This window comes from Rhopalosiphum padi, chromosome 3, assembly GCF_020882245.1.
Source record: "Rhopalosiphum padi isolate XX-2018 chromosome 3, ASM2088224v1, whole genome shotgun sequence".
Lineage (NCBI taxonomy): Eukaryota > Metazoa > Arthropoda > Insecta > Hemiptera > Aphididae > Rhopalosiphum > Rhopalosiphum padi.
The window spans coordinates 13,849,669-13,866,840 of record NC_083599.1 but is presented as its reverse complement, the minus strand read 5'-3'; the positions used below and the strand labels follow the sequence as shown (position 1 = coordinate 13,866,840).

Sequence of the window (17,172 nt, the reverse complement as noted above, 5' to 3'; positions counted from 1 at the left end):
ATTATGATTTAGCACACACAAATGAGATATCATGGGAAATACTGTTATCAATGGGAAAATTAACTTTTATTGCCATACTCTCCTAAAATAATGCAAGTGATCTTACACGAGTGATAATATTTTTTACAACGTAATTTAATCGATAAAATAATAAAGTAAAATCTAAAACAGTGGTCTTCAACCGACGGGTCGTGACTCGTGACCCATTTTTGGGTTGCGTAAGCTTTAAAATTGGGTCGTGATAAGTCTTCTTTTTAAAATAAAAATTAAATATAATAGACGAAATAAATTAAAATACAGTTTATATAATCCATATTCTATAATACAATATTATAATAATATAATAGATATTAAATCACATTATAAGTTAGTACTACTACAAAGTATTATGCAATTTCAGCTTTTTTTTCGTTTTTCCACAAAGCTTACGTGGGTCGCGAAAATGTATGTCACCTAAAAAAGTGAGTCGGGAGTCTAAAAAGGTTAAAGACCACCGATCTAAAATACTAACATTAAATAATATGTGGTGGAATTGCACACGCATATATAGTATATACCTATGGACCTATATCAAGTAAATATCTTGATATGAGATTGTCCGTAATACAGATTAATTTATGGGTGCAATGGTTTACAGTAGACTGTCTAAACCATTTACTTAAAAATATATCAACCAATTCGATCGTAAAATATAAGTATAGTGTATACGTTATACTATGTATCGACTATCACTATAATACTTGTGCATGTGTACGAGTATTGTGTTATATAGAAATCACGACGTAAACAAACGAGTGTCACCAGTGTCAGCCATAGATTAACTTTCTGTTTTCCGCCAGTTATAAATAATAAAATTTTAAAATTTGGAAACTCTTACGTAAAGATTTAAATGATTTAATAATATTATATTGTTATCAAAACTATACAAATATAACACTGTATTCTGCAGAAATATTACATGTAAATAAGTAAATACAGTAATAATTTTACACGATAATAATATGTACCTAATATATTTAGAATTTTTTTTTTTTATTTAACTATTTAATTTATGACTTTTGAATAATTAGATTTAAATTAGTGATTACTTTAACACAAAAATTCATTTCATAAAAATAAAATGCTTTTTTGAAAGTCTAATTTTGTTAGTATTTTTCAAATGTTTTGTCTTGGTCATATTTTTTAATAATTTAAATGAATCTTTATAATATTATTGTAAATTGTATAATATTATAATATTACTTACATAATAACTTGAAAAAAGTCGTGCGTAATAATTTAAACAAATGTAGCAGGTGTACAATTATTGTTTAACTATATAGTGGGTACTGCGTCGTATGTACCTAAATCACTATACTCTATATACAGTATATAAACAGTGTGTATACAGTATACATTATACACATATTATATAGTCACTGAAAAATATAATATTATTAAATCTCTATTAAGGGTTCCTAAACTTTAAAATTCTATAATTTATATCTAGGGAAAAGGAATGACGTTTTTTTTAATTTGGTAGAAAACAGAAAATTCATTTTTGACAAAAACTGGTGACACCAAAACAAACGAAGCACTTATTGGATACCTACGTGTGTATTAATGTCATAAATAGGACTTTAAAAGTGCAGTTCGTATAATACGATATAATACGTATTATAATATAGTCGCATTTTAATCAGACTAATACGATGACTATTCGTTGGGAACGACCGTTTAACGTTGTATTTATCGAGTGGCGTCCCCGCAAAAGCGTTATTCAACAATATATGCTTATCCGGATCTTTATCGTTCCACCCCCGCACCGCGTTTGCATCCGTCTTGACCGCCCTCTTATTGTTGTAACGTGGGACTCTTCCACCCCTTCCCGATTTTGCGTGCATATACAATGTTCGATTTTTACGACAGTGGCGACGGTTAGTTAAATTATTATTTGACGTAACCCGTTCTCGTGGGCAATCGAGATGACGACGGCGATGATACAAATGATAATGAATCACCCTCAATCCTCCCCGCACGCCGGTCGCCGATGGTTGTTTTGCATTTAACTATGAAAAGCACTTTGCACTTATTGCAACGACAACGGGAGAGCTAGAGACCGTCACCCTCTTCTGCGCCTTCTCCAGCGACCGAATCCGATTGATTATAATACACAATCAACCCGTCCACTGAGTCGAAAACTATTTCTATTTCAATCATTGCCACCGACAATTTCCTCTAAAGATTATATGTAAACTATGGCTAGTCATTACGAGCTACGACACTATGTTATATACACACGCAAACGTTATAACAAAACTAAAAAGCTTCGACCTCCAAGCAAACATTTTGCGTCGTATTTCTTAATACATCTCTATATTATATATAATATATCCGCAACGAAGCAATATACAATGATCTTCACGCGTAGTCCATATTCAATAATATCCCTACGAGTGTATAGTAAAACAAATAACTACTATAACCCGACATAAAAATGTCAATCAATGATTGCATAATCATGCAAAGTTCAAATTCTTTCATCAATAATAATCTTTCTATTCTAACTATTTCAAAAACCATCATTATCTTCTGAAAAGATCATGGATACCTACCTTAGCGTGAACACTAATATTATATAATAAAAAAAAAAATAATTGCCAGCAGAAGTGCGATGGTTTATCCTCAATCTCTTATATATATATTTTGGATTAAACCAATTTATTACCTGATAGCGTTTTTGTACAAATTGCAATTTTTCTAGTGACAATAAATAATAATAAAAAAAAAAATTACCGATACTATTATTTATGAATAATAATGAGAAATTTGTTTTATGCGTATAATACTATAGAAAACTTTATCTAAAATAATTATATTTAGAAAATGGATTTATAACTAATAATTAAAACATTTTTGTTTACTAGAGTTTCAAAGCTTTTAATGTCATCTATATATATACTTATATTTATGTCGTTTTCAATTTATTGTTAAGAAGTTTATTGCTGACTTTTTATTACGATCGCACTACTGTAGTCATATATGGAACTTTTATTAATAAACGTGGAACACTGATGACTGAAGTCTGGAACATATTATTAAGTATTATATTATAGTTGGTAAAATAAAACCATTAAAACAATAAACAATTTTATGAAGTAATTCAAACGAATAGATACTATTTTCGCAAAGTTTTATATTATATATAAAGTATAAAACAAAAATACACCACAATGATTAGCTTAAAAATTATTAATTTATAAAAATAAAACATATTAACACGATTGTTTATGGCCGCAAATATCGAAATTGAAGAACTATACGAGTATTGTATATAGTAAGATAATATTATATTAATACTAATCTAACCGACAGCGTTGTATACCCACCTATAGTATACACGTATAGTGTATATAATACTGTATGTATATGATCAGAAGTTTTTTTTTTTAACAAATTGCATTTATATGCCTTACATAATACGTATCGAGTGAACTTCGGGCTGATACTTTATTCTTTTCCACCCCCACCGCCATATTGTAAACGAAAACTGACGACGGATAACCGTTGTTGAAAGGTCATTAAAACGCCGCTTGTCAATTTCGTCCTAAAAACACGCGTGCGTATATATACATGTGTACATAACATCGGCGCGCGACGTACGGTGTGTTTGAAAGGGGAAAAAAGAGAAAAGGAAAAGAATCTATCAGACGCGTACACTTCTGAGTTATGACGCCTGTATGTATATGTGTGTGTGTGTTGTACGCGTCTATATTTATATAGCGACGACAATAAGGGCGTACATAACGTGTATATATATATTATTATTATTATTATTTTTATGATTGTTATTAGACGGGTTTTGCGGTTTACATAAAAAAAAAAAACCGTTTTCCTTCTACTTTTCCACCCTCTCCGGCGTTCGCCCTCCCGACTCGCAGTGGCAGGATTTCTGAGAGCTTTTCTGTTTTTCCTCGAACGTGAGCGCACACACACGCGCACACTCACTCATCCACTCACCCACACTGCACGACACGCCACACCCTCGGCCGCGTATACAATATAATAATATAATATTATATAATATAATAGACGCGTGCAGTATATATAATATTAAACGCCGCAGACGGTTTGTGTTTACCGCCCGAGAAAATAATATCGCGACGCGGGCGGCGGCGTGGGGGTGGCGTGTGTCGTCGCGAAGAGATTTTTTTTTGTATACACACACACAAACACACACACACACGAAGAGACGTTGCCTGGCGGTAGTGACATCGACGATGACGACGACGACGACGACGACGAGGACGACTACTACTACTACTACTACTATTACTACTACTACCACCACAGAGTACTACTACTATTACAGTACTACTTCTACTACTACTACTACTACTATTGCGATTAAGCCGGTGGCGGCTGGTTTTATATCCATTGTGCGGCGTGTGGATTTGACGTGTTTGCCAGCCTAATCATCGTCGCCGACCCGGGGGTGACAGAAACACGCGCATAAGCGTTTTCCGCAGCTCTTTCATCCCCGTCCGCCGTACACACACACACACACACACACATCACACGCACTCACGCCCACGTCCTGTTATTGCCTACCACCGCCACCGCCGCCGTCCAGACCGCAATCGTTTGTCGTGTTATACGGTAGGCGTCTGCAGAGTGGTGTCGGTGCAGAGTATTATCGAGTCGTACACGACTGCATAACATTATTATTATGATTATTATGATATTTTACGCTGCACCGCGGCGTGTCGGATTTAATTATTATCGTATGTGGCTCGGCTGCGGGTTTGAAACGATAAAATCATTGTCTGCTATATTACAACAGCTATATTCTGCTCGGCCAAATGTCGCATGTCCGTTATTATGTCAAACCGACGACACGTACGGGTTGATACCGCGCGGGGTCGATTTAATCGTATCGCCTAATATATTATATTATGAGTAATATGAGTCTAAAAATCACTGTTTTCATAACGATAGTAATTAGTATAATATTATGTTTGTTGACTTCTGTTTAATAGTAACATGGCAGAATGTACACGTTCCATCAGGGCCGTCCCGAAAAACAAATCATGGGGGGCTAGATTTATCAATTTGCAGACTAACATTGTTTTAATGTATAGGACCTTAGGAAATTTATTGGTTAGGACTTATTGGTTTATTGCGTGTAAAATACGTGACATAATATGTGTAGAGTAAAAATCATATTTTTAATATTTTGTTTTTAATATCTTAATAATTCATACAACAATATAAAAATCGTAATGTTAGAAACGTGTTTTTGATAAATTATATAAAAATTAATATAATATCGCCGTCATTGTGAACAGATACGACTATACGAGTTCCAAAAAATTACTATTTTCAGTTTTTACGATCGGATTACGTATAACAAAAATAAATGTAAAATTATTTGAAAATGATTGTAATTTTAAATTATTACGAAATTTAAACTACTTTTATCCGACTATTTTAGATTCGTTGGATATTATGATTTTGCCGACTACTTTGAACATAAAAATCTGGGTAGTAGTCTCCCCCTCGGAACGGCCCTGTGTTCCATTGTTGCTTATCATCGAGGTTCGGAATTAAAAGTGGAATTATAATACAAAACAAAGCAGAGCGCTATGGGAATTTTCAATTTATATCATGTTGTTAACATTTTAAATATGTCATTTTTAAGTGATTTTTTTAACATGTAGGTAGCTTATTTTAAATAGGTACTATTTTAAAGTTTTAATGTTTTAATTTCTACTTTGTGATGACGCAGACGACAATCATCACTGACAAAAACTGTTTTTTTCTACAATTATAAATTTTTTCCTTAATTAAAAAAAAATTAATAGTAGGTAACTTTAGTAACATTCATCTTTGTTTATTTTTACTATCCGTTGCGTCGGTCGAGAGTCACCCATGGCTACAAGTTACAAGCTGCAATTTCATATCCAGATATTTAAACGTTCTGACAACAATAATAAAAAAAAAAACATATGCACATATGACATATATGTCGATTTTCGGTTACGCTATTCGTCGTATTGTATATTCAATTTTAATTTAATATTTATAAATGTATAATAGGTTATGTATAATAAGTTATCTACTAGAACTGTTTTAAAAGTTACATGTATCTGAATTCGAGTCTATAATTTGTCTCCAATATGACTTTAATTTTGAGGTGAAATTCTATTTTTTTTTAGTTTGAGGGTGCAAAATGTTTACAATGAAATTTTTTAATACAATTTTAAGCACTTGTTTTGATTATTTTAGGTACTATAAGTTTAAAAACCTTACTTATAATATTATGAGTTTTACACAAAACTTTATAAATAATATTAAATAAAATTAAAAATAGTAAAATAATTAAATATTTTAAGCATAATACAACAGATCATTTATTATAATGAATAAAAAAATTAACTTAAATATTAACATAAACGCCGAGGTTTCGATTCGTTATGTAATTCAAGTCGAAATTATAAAGACTATTATAACCCCAAACCATACGCGGCTTTTGGGTTCATTAAATCGTGTTGTGTGGGACGATTCATAAAAGGTCTTGCATGTGGTGTAGAGATTGAAACCAACTATAGCTTGTTTCTTTTAAGATTCCGGGATAAATAATACTACCAAAATTTTAAAAATAAAATAAAAAAATCATTGAATTTGTTGCGTCTAGAAGTGAGTGAATGTAATGTATAGGTACTACCTAAAAAGATTTTTAGTAGAGTAATTAATTTTGAACTCATAAAACAATTATCTTACTGGAACCATCATTGAATATTATTTAAATAGTTAACATGACTAACTTTGAAAGGATTTCATAACAGATCAAATCAAAGTTCTAACACACTAACTAAGGTTTTTAGATATTGACAAATATCGTTGAGCCTCAACATTGACGATTGATAAATCGTAGTATTCGCATTGCTATTTACTATTAAATAAAAATAAAACTTTTCCCGAAAAAGAAGGTAAGTAAATTTTTAGAATAATACTCAAATCTTTATCCGATTTATTTTTCGGATATAGACACGTATTTTAGTGCACGTCTGTGTCCTATGTACAAATAATAGACTCTTTTCTACATGAAAGATTTAGTGTATAACGTAAAACTTTTAGCGTTTTATCTAGCACATGCAGGTTTATAATGCCTTTGTTTATTATAGCTTATTAGGAAGTACATATACAGACCATGGTGGCATTTTAAATAATAATACTTTTGTGTAGATTATTATATTTTCTTGTTTCTTCGTGTATATTAAACGAATAATATTATGAATGTGTACGTATAAAATATACATAATATGCTACATGCAGTATGCACCATAGATATAGATAATATACATAGAATTTACTCGCATATATATATATACAAGATAATAATTTATAGTTGAACAGAGGAAAGAATAACGAGGAGAGATTTGTTACATCTTACATATTCACAGCGACGTCATTACGTATAAAGAACATATTTTTTGCCATAATATTTAGCTTATAGCATATTTTGCTGCAGATTTAAAAAATATTAGAACGTGGATTATAATGCAAACAGTCCAATCGTATCACTAAAATAGATTTTAAAATATAAAAGAAAACTCACTAGTTTAAAATGTGATATCTAAAAATCTTAAATCTGTAAATAGAACATAATTTATATAGCACAAGTACCAACATTTTAAAATTGTAAGGCGATATCATCATAATAGAATGTGGTAAGTTTTGTTTATCAAAGCAGCAAGTTTAGGGTGTTAAGATTAAGATTGTATCTATTTTAAGATGACTTGAGCATGTTATCTAACTAGCTGTGTAAAAACAGTACAAAAGAAGTATTATTGATATAGAACCTAAAGTCGATTATTCTGGTATATTCAAGAACACGGAGCACTTTTGTCGGCATTTAAGTGGATAAATGGACGATTTCACTTTGGGACGTTAACAGTTACACTTATAAAAGTGACGGCTGTTAGAAATCGTTAAATATTGACCATCATCAATGGTGACGTTAAAGCTAGGTATTGAACTTTCAATACGCTATATAGAATTTCTCGCAGCAACTATACCACGAATATTATAGGGTATATTCAACATTGTATTATTTTTTTTTAAACGAAAATACATTTTACTTATCATATACAATGTTTACACGACAGGAAGATATTTTAAAAATGAGATACCTATTTATATTTATGTTTTTGACCACTTTTCGGTGCGTTTTTACGTGAGTTTGAACTTCCTACTCATTGGAATTGATACGAATTACCTATTGCAGAATGAGATGCATTTTAATTTTACTGTGGATAATAGAAAATAGTATTGATTATAAATACTAAAATTTAAAATTACCCAGTTCTTATATACTTATTAATTATTAGTACTATATAATATTATAACATACCCACTAACATTTATAATAATTAATGATTGGTAAAAGAAGGCATGCTTCTATGATGTTTTTCTTGTTAAAAAAAAGAGAAAATGACAATTAAAATATTTTATTATACATTTTGATTGTCAATTTGCGTGGGTAGTGATGTTAACTGACACAAATACAATCGTATAGTTCGGAGAGATTAACCGCTTAGCCACCACCGTTCACTGATTTGGATATCAACCCTTTTAAAGCACACATGGAAGTGACATATTAATATATCGTATGATGAGAACGATTTTGAAAAGAATATATAATTGGAAAAAGCCAAACCCACTTAAAATTTAAACTTACGCGCATTTCCTTATGAACTTGTCATTGCGTTGAGGTTATAATATGGTAAAAACATTTTTTTTTTTCAATCAGGTATACATGATATATATGGTTTAAATTTTGTTTAGAATATATTCATTTTAAATTGTTATACTAATTTATAAGATTTTACAAAGGATTTAGAAATTTAGACCTGATTATAAAAAATTACAAATTATTATAATTACTTAATTATTACAATTTAAATATTAACAAATAGATTATTTAACTACAACTTGCTCTTAACTCTTTATAAGTTTTGTTTAGAACAAAATTTTACGTTCTTAATTACGTAAATGCATCAATAGAACTTTTGCATATTATGCTCTAATGGATGATGATTCATTGATGAACAATGAGCCAAATTGAAAAAAAAAACAAAACTTTTATTCCAAATTCATAAAGTTGACAATTTATTAACCGACACAACTGTTAGGCTGACACAAATATATTTTAATAATTTAATATATATATATATATATTATAAAATTAATAAATAGCTACAATTTAATTATTATACAAAGTTATAAAATCAAAATAATAACATACTTAATGATATGATTTTAGATATTATGAAATTATTCGGATCGAGTGATTTTTACACTTCTTGTTGTAATCTGAGTGTATAATTTGAACATTTTAGCAATGAGTACAGTTTGACAATCCCATTACAAACAACAAAGAATTCATTATTCAGGTATAAAATGAATATTCGTCTTAAACTCTTTAATTATGGTACCGGAATTATATGCACTAAAAATGTAGTAAATATGATGAAAATATGCAAAGAAAATGGGTCTATATATACATGCACCTGCAATATACATAAATAATTGTAAATATTCTCCAATATGTATCATAAATTTTAACTATTAAAACAAATATTATTCTTGTTTTTATCTTGTTTCTATTACAATAATTGTAATGATTGAAAAAAAAAATAAATGTTGTAGTTTTCAACTTTCAAGTTTCAACATCCAAAAATGAAAAATGTTAGCAATAAAATATTTCAATATGAAAGAAATCATGTTATGAATCATAAATTCATAACCACATTTGAACTCATGTGATAACTTATAAATTATTTTTAAATATAATATGTTATATTGCTAAAATTAAAAATAAAACAAATTATTGACAAATATAAAAACAATGATAGTATGTTATTTAATTTTTAAAGTGAATTTTGTATAAGGATTCGTATACGTGAATGAAATTACTAATTGAAAGTTACTGTTAAAATCGGTTCCATTTCCATCACTAAAAACTGCATAAAAAAAAAAAAAAATACCAGACAAATATTATTCAACTTTAACCCGTTTCACAAAATCTCTAAAAAGTTTTAATGATAGACAATTGTTCGAAATTAATTTTTATATTTTTAATATTTATCATAACTCTAAAAAGTAAAATTCTACAAACAATTGTAAAGATATTAGAGAACATAAAATTAATCTGAAAATTTTAAATGTAATTAATAAACTAATATTTTCTATATTTATCGGTCTAATGTAAATAGAATCAATCCTATATCTCCTATACCTATTATGTTACATAGAATTTGGTTGAATAATGTCAGCCTTTTGATAATCGGCCCGGTACGTTTCAACTATAGTCTATAATGATAGTTTAGTCCTATATAATTATTGCGATTTGAAGTCATTGCCTATATGTTATTAAATTTAATGATAGATATCAAAATCTGTTCTTGTTGAAAAATACTTAAAAACTATTAAAGCAAAATATATTTTGAAAACAGTATTTCTTTAAATATTATTTTAAATTTATTTGTTATTATAAACTAAAAGCTTGTACAATGTTTTAATAAAATATGTGTTAAAAATTAATAAAACGAACTAAAAATTTAAAAAATCGAAAAACGCAGGATAGAACTTTCACCTTTCTTTAAGTTCCTATCTATTACGTATAGTACACGAAACGAATCATTATGTTTAATAATTTGACAATAAGTTCCTGAGCACATAAAAAATAATGCACATGGCATTGAATTCCGGATCCTATAGGTATGATATAATATTATGTATTATTATATAGCTGGCTGAAAACAACCGCGTCTCTAGGTATACGTCAATATTGACCGCCGATCGAAATCGTATTAGTCTGAAAAGAAACGCGCTCGCTATAACAAATCTCGAGCGATCAAAATTTTAAATCAAAATTTTAACCGAATAACCGTCGCACCTGTAAATTCTATACGAATATATTTTATTAGTCGACACCCCAAATTCGAGAACACACGAACGACACGCGAACCGCGCCCACAAGACACGACACATCGACCTCTATAATATTATCGACAATCATACAGCGGACAACGGACGCCTACAGATACACCCGAACGGCACCCGTGCAATAATAATACAAATAATAACGACGACAACGAAGACATGGAAAGCCAAAAACGTCAAGTGATCACCGTGCACATTGGACAGGCCGGCGTGCAGATGGGCAACGCGGTGTGGAACCTGTACGGGATGGAGCACGGCATCGGCCGGGACGGGTGTCTGACCACGCCGGTGGCCAACGAAGCGTGCCCGGCGGAACACTCGACGTTCTACAAGGAAACGGTGGCCGGCAAGTACATACCGCGGACGGTCATGGTCGACCTGGAGCCGACGGTGGTCGATCAGATCCGGTCGGGGCCGGACCGCGGGCTGTACCACCCGGACCAGCTGATATCCGGCAAGGAGGACGCGGCCAACAACTTCGCGCGCGGCTACCACACGGAGGGCCGGGAGTACCTGGACCAGGTGCTGGAGGGCATCCGGCTGTTCGCCGAGTCCAGCGAGGGCGTGCAGGGGTTCATCGTGTTCCACTCGATGGGCGGCGGCACGGGGTCGGGCATGACCAGCCTGGTGTCGGAGAGCCTGCGCCAGGACTACGCGAAGAAGAGCAACCTGGAAGTGCTCGTGTACCCCGCGCCCAAGGTGTCCACGGCCGTGGTGGAGCCGTACAACGCGCTGCTCGTGTCGCACAAGACGCTGGACACGACCGACTGCGCGTTCATGGTGGACAACGAGGCGATCTACGACATCAGCGCCGGCAAGCTGGACGTGGAACGGCCCATGTACCACAACCTGAACCGGATCATCAGCCAGGTGGTGTCGTCCATCACCGCGTCGCTGCGGTTCCCGGGCACGCTCAATGTGGACATCAACGAGTTCCAGACCAACCTGGTGCCGTTCCCGCGCGTCCATTTCCCGCTGCTGGCGTACGCGCCGTTCGCGTCCGCCCAGCGGTCCGCGCACCAGCGGCCGCCGATCCTGGACCTGACGGCCGCGTGCTTCGAGCCCGGCAACCAGCTGTTCAAGCTGAGCGACTCCGAGTGCGCCGCCGGCAAGTACATCGCGTGCTGCATGCTGTACCGCGGCGACGTGGTGGCAAAGGACATAAACCACGCCATACGGAACATCCGCGACACCAAACGCCTGGAGTTCGTCGAGTGGTGTCCGACCGGGTTCAAGGTGGGCATCAACTGCCGGCCGCCCGTGCCCGCCGTGTCGCCCGACGACGAGCTGGTGGGCGGCGGCCGGGCCGTGTGCATGATGTCCAACACGACGGCCATAGCGAGCGCGTGGACGCGCCTGTGCCAGAAGTTCGACCTGATGTTCCGCAAACGGGCGTTCATCCACTGGTACGAGAGCGAGGGCATGGAGAAGGACGACTTCAGCCAGGCCCGGGAGAACATCGAGGTCCTGCGGCACGATTACAGGGAACTGGTGCCCAACGCAAATGTCAAGCCCGACGCCACGCCGGCCGATAAGACGGCCACTGAGTTCCGGGGACTGGCCGAACGATCCGGCCGCACGAATTTCTTGCAAGGCGACTTCGAACCCCCCATGATCACGGAAATCTAAACGGCCGATTTCCAACCACGTGATTCATTTTTACACATATATTTTAACCGTGATACGCGAATAAAACGAGATTTTTAAACTTTTATACCATTTCGTATACATGATGCTTTATTATTATGCTACCTATTTATGCACGAAAATAGGGAAAAGTGATCAATTTAAAATAATTTATTAATTTGCAATTAAGGTTGTATTAGAAGTTGCCCACGAAAATTGATTTTTCTTAATAAAAAAAAAAAAATGATCTCTTCTTATTATATATATTACTACTATAGTATCATAAAACGCTTAGGTATATTACATTGTCAAAATTATTGTTTTTAAACGATAAGTACAAATGCATAAAAATTAGAAACTTTTTATAATACATTATTATAGCACATAATATGTTGAAAAACCATCGTTAGAAAAAAATTTTCATGTATTATTAAACTATTTATAAACCGTATAAATACATATAATAATAAAATACTATATAAAAAATAAATAATAATAATAATAATAATATAATAATATAATATAATATAATATAATATAATAATATATATTATATATATAATATATACTATACTATTATTACTATATAATTGTGCCGTTGAAAAGCTGTGGGAATATATTGTACAATGTATACGTTAAATACATTTATTTTACATATAGAAATCAAATGCGAATAATAATTTTTCTTAAAATTTAAAAGTCAAAACGTATAACTTGATAATACTATTTATAGTCAATTTTATACGTATGAATAATGCGGTTACATGGCGTCTATATTTTTTAAATTATTTCTTATATTGATTGCTTAAATGCTAAATAGAATAAAATCGTTCATATAATAATTATGTGGTCATATTATATAGTCTAATATAGTAAAGTTGTTAAAAATAACTTTTTTAGTGTTTTGTGGCTTGAACCCTTATACCTTACACAATCGATATAATAATAATATGTAATTCATTTTAATTTTTAAATATCCTATTCAATTCAAATTATTTATTAACTGAATACATAGAATATTATTTAAAAAATCATTTCGCATAATAAATAAACTTGAAAAGTAATTATTTATATAATAGTTTTATTTACCCTTTTGAAATACAAGTATTTCAATCCAAAGTTCAGAGGACAATATTTAATGCTACATGGTTTGTAAATAATGCTGCGCGCTTCATAAAGGAAAAAACCTACGTACATAAAAAAATTAGCGATCAACTTTTTCAATCACATAAATTCTGTTAGCAGTGCGAAATACTACAAACTAAGTGACCCACCTTATAATGTAAGCCAACTCAAGTGTGGTTGCACATACGACCTTCTATACTATAATTGTATTATCTTAATAATTTTAAATATTAAAACCTAAATATATTGGTTCTAATATTAAAGTTAAAACATAGTACATTTTAAACACTGTAAAATTATTATCCTTACTGACTTATGATACTATTAAATTGTCATCTATTTTCCAAACGTTAAAAATATGTAATTTCTATTCACAATAAGTTTAGATGACTAACTGCCAGGGAAACTTTAATAAATATAAAACTATATATATACCCTTTTCTATGTTACCAATGAAGTTATAACGTACTTACACTTTTAACGATAAAGGCAACAGAGTACCTAACATTATCATATAGTTGTAGTTACATACTTTGTAGGTCTAATAATTTATATTTATAATATAAACTTAGTAACCATTTAATGATTATATTCTCAGACTCTCAGTTCACGTTATATTGTTTTCATTAATTTGAATAAAAAGTGACATCGATAAAATATGTATTAATTATTTATGAAGTACGTTTAACTTTAATGTACCAATTAGCAATTAATTATAGGTATTATTAACTTGGACTTAGGAGTAACCAAGGCGTAATTATTTTCGATATTTATAAATTAGTTTGTAGTGTTGTACTATATACAGTCAAACACTATAACTTATAGGTAACTATTTAATAAAATTTGAATGTATGTTTAAATAATTATAAATTTATAACTATCGTCTATTAACATAAACATTTTTTTAATCGTGGAATTCAGTATCACTATTTTTATTTTTATAATAAAAATGTATTTTTACAACGACTACATAAATTTATTTCATCCATTTATCAATTGCTTAAATCCCTTATAATCCATATATATATTCCAGCATTTTGCATTCGAGAGATTTCGAGTTCGTCTTAATAATCACGTAACTAAAATTAAATTTATGCACATTTACTGTAAAATATTCGACTACACATATTTTGTAAATATTTTATTGTGACAGCGTTTTCAGCAGTATGCATTAAGTAATTGGGAAAACGAACAACAGTTTTTTTTATATATTAATCATAATAATTGTATAATTTTATTTTCTACTGTTTAACCGGCTTGAATATATTATTATAATAATTGTAGATAAAGGACATACATAGAATCAAAATGTAACAAAACAAAATAAAATGTAAATGTTGTTAGTAATTGAAAACAGCACGTTCTAATAACAATATTGTTACTACTGTTGCGTCCAATAAAAAAATAAATAAAAAGATCCAGGATTATACTAGGGAACTGCCGGTGGCGAGGAAAATCTATCGACAAAAGTACAAAACCATTTATATAACAGTATAGGTATATATAATATATATAATCCGATATAATACCAGTCAATGTGGTCGTACAACGTTTCGGGGAAAATCCTGGTCGGTAAGAAATAAGTACAATTTAGTCGGCATATCGCCTTTGACCGAACGTACAAATACCTACAGTAAAATAATACAAAAAAATAACACACTCATCGAGATCCTTCGTGTATATCTATTTAAACGTATATTGTCAATGTCCTATTGTGTAGACGTTGTTGCTGGTTGTTAAGAATCGCATTCCGTTTCTACTCCAACACTTAGCCATTATCTTCGCGCACGTATAGAGCGTATCCGGTCGGCATATAGTCGGTACTTTTACCTACCGCTGGTATTGTAGGACATTGTCTAAATCGTAATCACATACGCCGATAATTTTTTGTCGGAGTTGTCGGGACAAATCTTCGGAACTCTGCGGGACTATAATGAACAAACGGTGTATTAATAATAATAATAATAATAATCTGAAGGAGAGAATAACGGGCCTTTTACGAACGGTTTTTTTTTATACATAGAAGGTACATAAATAACATAAATTCATCCGCAAAATAAGTCTTTTTTTGTATTTATTGAATTTATAGACAGTTGGAATTCTGTATACGAGTACTCTCTCACTTATAACAATGTCATCTTAGTGTATACGTTGTTTTGAAGTAATCTCCGAAACGGCAACCATACATTGATTTCTGATCTGTTTCTTAGTAGTCCGATTGTGATTTTTTTTTTTAAATTTTTTTCTGGAATGACTTATTTTGTTGGGATGTGAGCACAAAAATATAGCCGTGCAGATAATCGCCCTTATACAATGTACTCGTATTATAAAGTTGTTCTATTCTACGGGTTTCTATAAATCGTATATTATATACCCTCTATAGTCTATAGTCTATAGGGGGTATTTTTTATTTTTCAATAGTTTAAAACCTCAAACAAGTAATGAAATCTCCTGTGTATATGTACATACTCTTATATTATTTATATTTAAACGATTTCAAAAAATTAAAAAATAATGTTTTGTACATATATAGTATTTGACAAAATCCAAGTACCTAGTATAGTTACATATATACAAACGTGGAAATAGTGTAAACGTTATTTTTTTTCTCAAATCTCACTAATAATAATATTATATAGATTAGAAATAAAAATCGTTTTCAAAACATAAAAATGCAACATTAATAAATTATAGCGTTCGAATTTAACGAAATATTAGGTATACCTACTAACTTACTAGTACACAACTATCCTGCATCGAGGTGAGTGACCTATAGCTGGTTGTTTTTTAAATATGATTTCCACCTCTTCTATTAATTTTAATAATTAACATAATATATAGGTAGTATATACAATATAGTTTCATGCAGAATTATTCTTTTTTTAAATACAATTATTCAGACACTAACATAACATTGTTCATAATTTTATTAAAACTTTCAATTTTCAAGTATAAAGTACGATGAAAATTATATGAAGAAGAAGTACTTCATAATTTGTAATTACCAACTCGTCTACGCTATATAATATCCCTCCCAAAGTCTCAATAAGTATCGAGTGACGAGATAATTATACCAAAATAGAAATGTTAACGATATAGTCGAGCTGATCAGCTTGGCAATATAATAGTTATTAGTTGACAATAACGAGTTCGGTGTATAATAGCGTACGACAAGCCACACGACACACAGCATCACACATATAATGGTATATTACAACAATGTATAACACGGCGTGCGCTTGAAATGAAAACATATAAAAACAGTGCATGCGCGGAATCGATAATAACCACATTGATAAATAATTTGTATTACAATTATTATATTATTATTTGATTACAATTAATATTATTTGAGACGTTTAAAGGCCACAATAGGTAAGCTAGGTAATCTCGCGGGATATATCATTCACTATCGATATGTATCGTACATTG

General features: G+C 31.8%; 1 protein-coding gene across 2 annotated transcripts; it reads left to right on the top strand.

The window, feature by feature from the left end:
- The first annotated feature begins 9,754 nt into the window (after nt 1-9,754).
- LOC132927630 (tubulin alpha-4 chain-like) lies at nt 9,755-12,696 on the top strand. Of its 2 annotated transcripts, XM_060992208.1 has the most exons (2): nt 9,755-9,768; nt 11,157-12,696. In XM_060992208.1, the coding sequence occupies exons 1-2, from the start codon at nt 9,755-9,757 to the stop codon at nt 12,616-12,618; spliced, it is 1,476 nt and encodes a 491-aa protein (XP_060848191.1). In that variant the 3' UTR covers nt 12,619-12,696. The 2 variants fall into 2 exon arrangements, with proteins under 2 accessions (XP_060848191.1, XP_060848192.1); XM_060992209.1 differs by lacking the exon at nt 9,755-9,768 and having other exon boundaries at nt 11,149-12,696.
- The last annotated feature ends 4,476 nt before the right edge of the window (nt 12,697-17,172 follow it).